Raw genomic sequence first — 10,777 nt, 5'->3', positions numbered from 1 at the left:
GACCCTCGGGGGTTTGGGGGGACCCTGAACTTTGGGGGGACCCCAGGTTTGGGGGGGACCCTCGGGGGACCCCAGGTTTGGGGGTCTGGGGGGCATTTGGGGGGTCCCTGGGTGGGATGGATGGTGGGGGTTTCGGGGTGTCCCTGGAGGGGCTGGTGGCGGTTTTGGGGTGTCCCCAATTTCGGGGTGTCCCATTCCGGGGTTCCTGGGTCAGATGGATGATGGGGGTTTCGGGGTGTCCCAGAGCTTTGGGGATCCCTGCAGGGGCTGGTGGGGGTTTTGGGGTGCCCCAGTTTCGAGGTCCCTGGTTTTTGGGGTTCCCGGAGCTTTGGGGGTTCCTGGGTGGGATGGATGGTGGGGGTTTTGGGGTGGCCCGGTTCCGGGGTGTCCCAATTTCGGGGTGTCCCAGTTTCGGGGTGCCCGGAGCTTTGGGGGTTCCTGGGTGGGGTGGTGAGGGTTTTGGGGAGTCCCAATTTCGGGGTGTCCCGGTTCCGGGGTGTCCCTGGAGGGGCTGGTGGGGGTTTTGGGGTGTCCCAGTTTCGGGGTGCCCCGGATTTGGGGTGTCCCTGGAGAGCCTGGTCGGAGTTTTGGGGTGCCCCATTTTATTGGCACCCCAATTTCGGGATGTCCCCAGTTTCGGGGTGCCCCAGTTCCGGGGTGCCCAGAACTTTGGGGGTTCCTGGAGGGTCTGGTGGGGGTTTCGGGGGTGTCCCCAATTTCGGGGGTGTCCCCAATTTCAGAGTGCCCCAGTTTATTGTCACCCCAATTTCGGGGTGCCCTGGTTTTGGGGGTCCTCGGAGCTTTGGGGGTTCCTGGGTGGGATGGATGGTGAGAGTTTGGGGGTGCCCCAGTTCTGGGGTGTCCCTGGAGGAGCTGGTGGGGGTTTTGGGATGTCCCCAATTTCGGGGTGTCCCTGGAGGGGCTGGTGGGGGTTTTGGGATGTCCCCAATTTCGGGGCGCCCCAGTTTCGGGGTTCCTGGGTGGGATGGATGGTGGGGGTTTCGGGGTGTCCCCAATTTCGGGGTGTCCCTGAAGGGGCTGGTGAGGGTTTTGGGGTGTCCCCAATTTCGGGGTGTCCCTGAAGGGGCTGGTGAGGGTTTTGGGGTGTCCCCAATTTCGGGGTGCCTCGGTTCCGGGGTGTCCCTGAAGGGTCTGGTGAGAGTTTTGGGGAGCCCCAGTTTATTGGCACCCCAATTTCGGGGTGTCCCCGAAGGAGCTGGTGGGAGTTTCGGGGTGTCCCAGTTTCGGGGTGCCCCAATTTCGGAGCGCCCCAGTTTTCGGGATGTCCCCAATTTTGGGGTGCCCAGTTTCGGGGTGTCCCTGAAGCCTTGGAGGGTCCTGGAAGGGTTGGTGAGGGTTTTGGGATGTCCCCAATTTCGGGGTGCCCTAATTCCAGGGTGTCCCTGGAGGGTCTGGTGGGGGTTTCGGGATGTCCCGAATTTCGGGGTGCCCCTGTTTTGGGGTGTCCCCGATTTTGGGGTTCCTGGTTTTGAGGGTCCCCAGAACTTTGGGGGTTCCTGGAGGGGCTGGTGGGGGTTTTGGGTGTCCCAGTTTAGGGGTGTCCCTCATTTCGGGGTGTCCCGGTTCCGGGGTGTCCCTGGAGGGTCTGGTGGGGATTTTGGGATGTCCCCAATTTCGGGGTGCCCCAGTTTGGGGGTGTCCCCAATTTTGGGGTGCCCCGGTTCCAGGGTGTACCTGAAAGGGCTGGTGAGAGTTTTGGGGTGCCCCAGTTTATTGTCCCCCCAATTTCGGGGTGCCCCAATTTCGGGGTGCCCCAGTTCCGGGGTGCCCCGACTTTGGGGGTTCCTGGAGGGGCTGGTGGGGGGTTTCGGGGGTGTCCCCAATTTCGGGGTGCCCCAGTTCTGGGGTGCCCTGGTTCTGGGGTGTCCCTTGAGAGTCTGGTGAGGGTTTCAGGATGTCCCCAATTTTGAAGTGCCCCAGTTTCGGGGTGCCCCAGTTCCGGGGTGTCCCAAAAGGGTCTGGTGGGGGTTTTGGGGCATCCCCAATTTCGGGGTGCCCCAGTTTATTGTCCCCCCAATTTCGGGATGTCCCCAATTTCGGGGTGCCGCAGTGTTGGGGTGCCCAGAACTTTGGGGGTTCCTGGAGGGTCTGGTGGGGGTTTCGGGGGTGTCCCCAATTTGGGGGTGCCCCAGTTCCGGGGTGTGCCCCAGTTCCGGGGTGTCCCAGTTTGGGGGTGTCCCAGTTTGGGGGTGTCCCAGTTTGGGGGTGCCGGCTCAGTCCTTCCCGCGCGAGGCCTCGGCGTTGGCGCGCAGCACGGCGCCCGGGCTGGGGTACGGCCGCTGCTGGAACAGGGGCCCGGCCGCCGTCGTGTCCGCGCCCGTCTTGGCCTCGTTGCGCTTGGGCAGCCCCGTGGACCAGGTACCCCTGGGGGGGAGGGGACACGGTGGGGAGGGGGTCACGGGGGTCCTGGGGGCACCCCAAAACCCCCCCCGGCACCCCGGGACCCCCTGCCCGTACCGGGGAGCGTCCGAGTAAGAGCTGGGGTCCATCGGGTCCAGCTCCTCGTCCTTGCGGCCGCCTGGGGGGCACGGGCGGGGTCAGAGAGGTCATGGGGACCCCCAGAATCGTGGGGGACCCCTGGAGACCCCCCAGAATCCATGGGGACCCCCAGAATCGTGGGGGACCCCTGGAGACCCCCAGAATCCATGGGGACCCCCAGAATCGTGGGGGATCCCTGGAGACCCCCAGAATCCATGGGGACCCCCAGAATCGTTGGGGACCCCCAGAATCCATGGGGAACCCCCAGGGATCCCCAGAATCCTGGGAGACCCCCGGAGATCCCCAAAATCCCAGGGACCCCCTGGAGATCCCCAAATTCCATGGGGACCCCCCCCTTGAAGCTCCTGAAATCCCAGGGACCCCCCCAGATATCCCCAAAATCCACGGAGACACTCTCCAGAGACCCCCAGAATCCTGGGAGACCCCCAAAATCCCAGGGACCCCCGGAGACCCCCAAAATCCTGGGGAACACCCAGAGACTCCCAGAATCCTAGGGGACCCCCAGAGACCCCCAAAATCCACTGGGACCCCCCCAGAGATCCCCAAAATCCCAGGGAACCCCCAGAGATCCCCAGAATCCACGGGAACCCCTGGAGATCCCCAAAATCCATGGGGACCCCCGGAGACCCCCAGAATCCACAGGGACCCCCCCTTCCGGAGCCCCCCAAAATCCATGGGGACCCGCCAGAGACCCCCAATATCCTGGGGAACCCCCAGAGACCCCCAGAATCCACAGGGACCCCCTCCGGAGAGCCCCAAAATCCACAGGGACCCCCCCCCCCTCTCAGAGCCCCCCAAAATCCCTGGGGAGCCCCCCTGGAACCCCCCTGAAATCCCCAGGACCCTCCTTGGAGCCCCAACCCCAAGAATCCCCAAATCCCAGGGACCCCCTCAGAGCCCCCCAAAATCCCCAGGACCCTCCTCAGAGCCCCTCAAAATCCCGGGGGAATCCCCCCCAGAGCCCCCCAAAATCTTGGGGAGACCCCCCAAATCCCCCCCCAGAATTCTCAGAGCCCCCCAAAATCCACCCCAGAACCCTCGAAACCCCCCCAAATCCCGGGACCCTCTGCAGAGACCCCCCAAATCCCCTCTGAACCCCCCAAAATCTTGGGGAGACCCCCAAAATCCCTCCCAGAACTCTCAAACCCCCCCAAAATCCCAGGACCACCTGCAGAACCCCCCCAAATCCTCTCTGAAACCCCCCGAGATGCCCAGGGGACCCCCCAAAACTGGGGGGGACCCCACCAGAATTCTCAGATCCCCCCAAAAATCCCCCCCAGAACTCTCAAACCCCCCCAAAATCCCAGGGAATCCCCCCCAGAACCCCCCAAAATCTTGGAGAGACCCCCAAAATCCTCCCCAGAATTCTCAGATCCCCCCAAAACTCCTCTGAAACCCCCCAAAATCTTGAGGAGACCCCCAAAATTCCCCCCTAGAACCCTCGAAATTCCCCAAGAATCTTGGGGAGACCCCCCCAAATCCCCCCAGAATTCTCAGAGCCCCCCAAAATCCCAGGAATCCCCCAGAACCCCCCGAAATCTTGGGGAGACCCCCAAAATCCCTCCCAGAACCCTCAAAAACCCCTCCAAATCCCAGGACCCCCTTTCAGAACCCCCCCAAATCCCCTCTGAAACCCCCCAAGATGCCCAGGGGACCCTCCCCAAATTTGGGGGGACCCCCCCCGGGTACCTTTCTTGCCCTTGGGGTAGGGGGCCAGCTCCTCCCGCCGGTGCCCCCGGCGCTCCCGCGGCGCCTCCTCCTTCTCGGGGGGCTCCTCGGCCTCTGCGGGGACCGGGGGGGGTCAGGGGGACCCCCAAATCTCCTCGGGGGAACCCCCAAATCCCCCCCGAGGGTTGGAGACACCCCCACCCCAAATTCCCTAATGGGGTTTTGGTGATTCCCCTGTGGGATTTTAGGGACTCCCCCTGAATTTTGGGGACCCCCACCAGGGTTTTGGGGACCCACCTGGATTTTGGGGACCCCCCCAATTCCCCCGAGGTTTTTGGGACCCCCCCCAGTTCACCCCTGGGGTTTTGGGGACCCCCCAGCCCCACCTGGGGTTTTGGGGCCCCCCTGAATTTTGGGGACCCTCCCAATTCCCACACGGGGTTTTGGAGACCCCCTGAACTTTGGGGACCCCCCCAGGCTCTTCGGGACCCCCCTGAATTTTGGGGACCCCCTCCCAATTCCCCCACGAGGTTTTGGGCACCCCCCTAAATTTTGGGGACCCCCGCCAGGATTTTGGGGACCCCCACTGGATTTTGGGGACCCCCCAGGCTTTTGGGGTCCCCCCTAATTCCCCCCCGGGTTTTTGGGGACCCCCTGAATTTTGGAGACCCTCTCCAGGGTTTTGGGGACCCCCCCTAAATTTTGGGGACCCCCCAGCCCCACCTGGCGTTTTGGGGACCCCCCTGAATTCTGGGGACCCTCTCAAGCTCCCCCCGGGTTTTTGGGGACCCCTTGAATTTTGGGGACCCCCCGCAGGGTTTTAGGGACCCCCCCTGGATTTTGGGGACCCCCCCCCAATTCCCCCCCGGGGTTTTGGGGACCCCCCCAAGCTCTCCCCCCGAGGTTTTGGGGACCCCCTGAATTTTGGGGACGCCCCCAGGGTTTTGGGGACCCCTCTGGATTTTGGGGACCCCCCCCAAGCTTTCCCCCGAGGTTTTGGGGTCCCCATTCCCCCCTCGGGGTTTTGGGGATCCCCCCCAGTTCCCCCCAAATTTGGGGTCCCCCCCAGGCTTTAGGCCCCCCCCACCCCAGTTTTGGGGTTCCCCGAGTTCCCCCCCAGGTTTTTGGCCCCCCCCCCAGGTTTTGGGGATCCCCCCGCTGGCCCCCCCCCACGGTTTTGGGGTCCGCCCTCCAGTTCCACTCAGTAGTTTGTCGCCCACCCAGGTTTAGGGTGTCGCCCCCCGTTTTTGGGTCCCCCCCCCGGTTTGGGGGTCCCCCCCTTCCTTCCTCCCCCCCCCAGTTTTCGGGGTCCCCACCCCTCCCCGGTTTTGGGGATCCCCCCCGGTTTTGGGGTGTCCCCCCCCAGTTTTGGTACCTCCCACTTTTGGGGGTCACCCACCCTGCACCTGCCGCCCCCCCCCCCCAGTTTGGGTGGTCCCCACCTCCTTTCCCCCCCCCACGCAAGTTTCGGGGTCCCCCCAGTTCCCCCCCAGTTTCAGGAGTCCCCCCCCTGGTTTTTGGCCCCCCCCCCCCTCATTTTCGGGGTCCCCCCCGGTTTGGGGGGTTCCCCACCTGCCTTTCCGTCCCCCCTCAAGTTTTGGGGTCCCCCCACCTGCCGCCCCCCTCCAGTTTTGGTGGCCCCCCCTGGTTTCTCCCCCCCCAATTTCAGGGTCCCCCCCCATTTCAGGGTCCCCCCCCCCATTTTGGGGTTCCCCCCCCCCTTTTGGGATCCCCCCCCAAACCTGCAGCCCCCCCCATTTTGTGTGAGTCCCCTCCCCGGTTTTTCCTCCCCCCCCCCCCCCAAGTTTCGGGGTCCTCCCCCCCGTTTCCCCCCCCCCAGTTTTGGGGTCCCCTCCCGGTTTCGGGGTCCCCCCCCCCCCAATTTCGGGGTCCCCCCACCTGGTCCCCCCCTGGCCCTGCGGGCGGGTTTGGTGATGACGGAGTTGGGGTCGCTCGGGGACAGCCACGACACCAGGTCCGTGTCCACGTTCCAGTAGTAGGGCAGCCCGCTGGGGGGGGATGTATGGATTCTATAGGGAGCACCGCTGGGGGGGGAATGTATGGATTCTATAGGGCTGGGGGGTGGGGCATGGGGGGGTTGGATGGATTCTATAGGGCTCCATAGATCCCATAGGGCAGCCTGCTGGGGGAGGAGATGGTATGGATTCTATAGGGGTGGGGGCGTGGGATGGATCCTACAGAGCTCTATGGATCCCGTAGGGCAGCCTGCTGGGGGGGGGGGTATGGATTCTATAGGGTTGGGGGGATCGGTATGGATTCTATAGGGGTGGGGGGGGACATGGGGGGGATGGTATGGATTCTATAGGGCATGGGGGGGTGGGATGGATTCTATAGGGCTGGGGGGGATGGTATGGATTCTATAGGGCTGGGGGGGGTGGGATGGATTCTATAGGGCTGGGGGGGTAGGATGGGATGGACCGTATAGGGCTGGGGGGTTCGGGAATGGAGGGGAGGGGTTGGGTGGGATGGATCCTATAGGGCTGGGGGGTCGGGAACGGGGGGGAGGGGTGTGGGATTGATCCTATAGGGCCGGGGGGGCCTAGGGATCCTACAGAGCTCTATGGATCCTATAGGCCATGGGGGGGGAGGGGGGCAGGGAATGGGGGGTATGGATTCTATAGGGCTGTGGGGGGCCTTATGGAGCCGTGGGGGGCCCCATGGATCCTATAGAGCCCAGGAGAGGCTCTATAGACCCTAGAGAGCCCTACAGAGCCCTATGGACCCTATAGAGCCATGGGGGGACTATGGACCCTACAGAGCCCAGAGAGGACCCGATGGACCTTACAGAGCTCTATGGGCCCTATAGAGCCATGAGGAGCCCTATAGAGCTATAGGGGGTCTATAGAGCCATGAGAAGCCCTACAGACCCTATAGAGCCCAGACAAGGTCCTATGGATTTTACAGAGCTCTATGGGCCCTATAGAGCCATGAGTGAGTCCCACAGGCCCTATAGAGCCATCGGGGACCCTATGGGCCCTATAGAGCCATGGGGAGCCCTATAGAGCTATAGAGGGCCTGTAGAGCCATTGGGGGCGCTACGGACCCTATAGAGCCATGGGGGGCGCTACGGACCCTATAGAGCCATGGGGTGCCTTATAGACTTTACAGAGCCCTAAGGACCCTATAGAACCATGGGGGGCCCTACAGACCCCATAGAGCCATGAGGAGCCCTATAGAGCTATAGGGGGCCTACAGAGCCATGGGGGGCCCTTCAGACCTTATAGAGCCATGGGGGCCCCTATGGACCCTATAGAACCCAGAGAGGGCCCGATGGACTCTACAGAGCTCTATGGACCCTACAGAGCCATGGGGGCCCCTATGGATCCTACAGAGCCATGGGGGCTCTATGGACCCTACAGAGCCATGGGGGGCTCTATGGCCCTACAGAGCCATGGGGGCTCTATGGATCCTATAGAGCCATGGGGGCTCTATGGACCCTATAGAGCCATGGGGGGCTCTATGGATCCTATAGAGCCATAGGGGGCCTCTATGGATCCTATAGAGCCATGGGGGCTCTATGGATCCTATAGAGCCATGGGGGGCTCTATGGATCCTATAGAGCCCCATGGACCCTATAGAGCCCAGAGAGGGCCCCATGGACCCTATAGAGCCCTATAGCACGGGGGGGGGGGGGGGATCCCTAAAGCTGGCAGGGGGGGTCTCACTGAGAGGGGGAGGGTCTCCAGGAGGGGGAGGGTCTCTCAGGTGGGGGGGGTCTCCAGGTGGGGGAGGGGCTCTTCAGGTGGGGGAGGGTCTCACCAGGTGGGGGAGGGTCTCCCTGGCAGGGGTAGGGTCTCACTGGGTGGGGGAGGGTCTCCAGGTGGGGGAGGGTCTCTCAGGTGGGGAGGGTCTCCCAGGTGGGGGAGGGTCTCTCGGTGGGGTAGGGTCTCACTGGGTGGGGGAGGGTCTCCAGGTGGGGGAGGGTCTCACTGGGTGGGGGAGGGTCTCCAGGTGGGGGAGGGTCTCACTGGGTGGGGGAGGGTCTCCCTGAGAGGGGAGGGTCTCACTGGGTGGGGGAGGGTCTCTCCAGGTGGGGGAGGGTCTCCCCTGGTGGGAGAGGGTCTCACTGAGAGGGGGAGGGTCTCTCCACGTGGGGGAGGGTCTCCCAGGTGGGGGAGGGTCTCACCAGGTGGGGGAGAGTCTCCCTGGGTGGGGGACGGTCTCCCTGAGAGGGGGAGGGTCTCCCAGGTAGGGGAGGGTCTCCCAGGTAGGGGAGGGTCTCACCAGGTGGGGTCGATGACTTTGTACCAGGGCGGCATCAGCCCCTCGAGCCGCGAGGCCTCGTAATCCACGTGGGCGTCGTCGTAATCCTCAGCGATGATCTCCTCCTCGGGCTCTGGGCGGGGCGTCAGCATGGCCACACCCACTGCCACACCCACTGCCCAGCCACACCCACTGCCCAGCCACACCCACTGCCCCAATCCTCAGCCATGATCTCCTCCTCGGGCTCTGGGCGGGGCGTCAGCATGGCCACGCCCACCGCCACACCCTGCCACACCCACTGCCCAGGCACACCCACTGCCACACCCACCACCCCAATCCTCAGCGATGATCTCCTCCTCGGGCTCTGGGCGGGGCGTCAGCATGGCCACGCCCACCGCCACACCCTGCCACACCCACTGCCACACCCACTGCCCAGCCACACCCACCGCCCCAATCCTCAGCGATGATCTCCTCCTCGGGCTCTGGGCGGGGCGTCAGCATGGCCACGCCCACCGCCACACCCACTGCCACACACTCCGCCCATTGCCCAAACCACACCCACTGCCACACCCACTGCCAAACCACACCCACTGCCCAAACCACACCCACTGCCCAAACCACGCCCACTGCCCGACCACACCCACTGCCTAAACCACACCCACTGCCCAAACCACACCCACTGCCCAAACCACACCCACTGCCCAAACCACACCCACTGCCCGAACCACACCCACTGCCCAAACCACACCCACTGCCCGACCACACCCACTGCCCGACCACACCCACTGCCCAAACCACACCCACTGCCCGACCACACCCACTGCCCGACCACACCCCCTGCCCAAACCACACCCACTGCCCGACCACACCCACTGCCCGAACCACACCCACTGCCCAAACCACACCCACTGCCCGACCACACCCACTGCCCAAACCACACCCACTGCCCGAACCACACCCACTGCCCGACCACACCCACTGCCCAAACCACGCCCATTGCCAAGCCCCGCCCCCAGCCCCGCCCCCTCTCACCGGGCTCCACGTGCTTGAGCAGCCCCCGCTTGGCCAGGCGGGACTGGAGAGCCACGGGCAGCGGCATGGCCGGGACACTGGGGACACTGGGGACACGGGGACACTGGGGACACTGGGGACACTGGGACAGCGCCGAGGGGTCACACCGGGACAAGGGACAGCACGGGGACACTAGGGACACACCAGGAGGGTTACACCGGGACAGACTGGGGTGGCACTGGGACAGCCTGGGGTGGCACTGGGACAGACTGGGGTCACACTGGGACAGACTGGGGTGACACCGGGACAGACTGGGGTGACACTGGGACAGACTGGGGTGACACCGGGACAGACTGGGGTCACACTGGGACAGACTGGGGTGGCACTGGGACAGACTGGGGTCACACTGGGACAGACTGGGGTCACACTGGGGACACCGGGTGGGGGCAGGGAACACGGGGACACCCGGGAATGCACCGGGGACACAGCAGGGACAGCCCGGTCCCAGTTACCCCAGTTCGGTCCCAGTTATCCCAGTTCAGTCCCAGTTCGGTCCCAGTTACCCCAGTTCGGTCCCAAATCAGTCCCAGTTACCCCAGTTCGGTCCCAGTCCGGTCCCAGTTACCCCAGTTCGGTCCCAGTCCGGTCCCAGTTACCCCAGTTCGGTCCCAGTTCGGTCCCAGTTACCCCAGTTCGGTCCCAGTCCGGTCCCAGTTACCCCAGTTCGGTCCCAGTTCCCCCAGTTCGGTCCCAAATCAGTCCCAGTTACCCCAGTTCGGTCCCAGTCCGGTCCCAGTTACCCCAGTTCGGTCCCAGTTCGGTCCCAGTCCGGTCCCAGTTACCCCAGTTCGGTCCCAGTTACCCCAGTTCGGTCCCAGTTCGGTCCCAGTTACCCCAGTTCGGTCCCAGTTCGGTCCCAGTCCGGTCCCAGTTACCCCAGTTCGGTCCCAGTTCGGTCCCAGTTCGGTCCCAGTTCGCTCTCGGCTCCCACCGGAAGCCGCCGCCGGCCTCGCGCCGCTCACGTGACCGCTCTGCCTCTTTGGCCCCGCCCCCGTTGCCCCGGTAACCGCCCGCCCTTTCCGCTGGCCGTGACCCCATTCCGACCAATCAGCCGCGGGGACGGCGCGGACTCTCAGCCAATCACCGCGCGGGAAAGCGGCGCGAGCGGCGCGGGATCCTCATGGGCGCCGCCATGTTGGGGGGGGCGACGGCCCCGCGCTGTTTTTGGGGGGTCGCCGTTCAAAATGGCGGCTCCGGGGGCTCCGGGACCCTCCGGGGCTCACCCCGAGCCCGCCCCGCGCCCCCCTCACGGTACCGGGACTCCAAGGACACCGGGGACCAACGGGGGCTCCGC

General features: G+C 64.7%; 1 protein-coding gene across 36 annotated transcripts; it reads right to left on the bottom strand.

The window, feature by feature from the left end:
• Positions 1-993: 993 nt before the first annotated feature.
• On the bottom strand, positions 994-10,474 carry PQBP1 (polyglutamine binding protein 1). 36 transcript variants are annotated; one of them, XM_050987738.1, is made up of 9 exons: positions 10,399-10,456; positions 10,334-10,356; positions 10,224-10,251; positions 9,445-9,530; positions 8,434-8,545; positions 6,088-6,197; positions 4,210-4,302; positions 2,479-2,539; positions 1,984-2,385 (listed from the first exon to the last, which is right to left on the bottom strand). In XM_050987738.1, exons 4-9 carry the CDS (start codon positions 9,509-9,511, stop codon positions 2,235-2,237), a joined length of 594 nt encoding a protein of 197 aa, XP_050843695.1. In that variant the 5' UTR covers positions 9,512-9,530; positions 10,224-10,251; positions 10,334-10,356; positions 10,399-10,456; the 3' UTR covers positions 1,984-2,234. The 36 variants fall into 36 exon arrangements, 35 of the variants coding, with proteins under 35 accessions (XP_050843695.1, XP_050843694.1, XP_050843693.1 ...); XM_050987737.1 differs by lacking the exon at positions 10,224-10,251 and adding an exon at positions 10,080-10,108 and having other exon boundaries at positions 10,335-10,356; XM_050987736.1 differs by lacking the exon at positions 10,334-10,356 and adding an exon at positions 10,080-10,108 and having other exon boundaries at positions 10,242-10,263.
• Between the last annotated feature and the right edge of the window lie 303 nt (positions 10,475-10,777).

Source organism: Serinus canaria, unplaced genomic scaffold, assembly GCF_022539315.1.
Source record: "Serinus canaria isolate serCan28SL12 unplaced genomic scaffold, serCan2020 HiC_scaffold_200, whole genome shotgun sequence".
Classification (NCBI taxonomy): Eukaryota; Metazoa; Chordata; class Aves; order Passeriformes; family Fringillidae; genus Serinus; species Serinus canaria.
The sequence above is the reverse complement of the archived record's forward strand: the minus strand, read 5'-3'. Positions and strand labels throughout refer to the sequence as shown.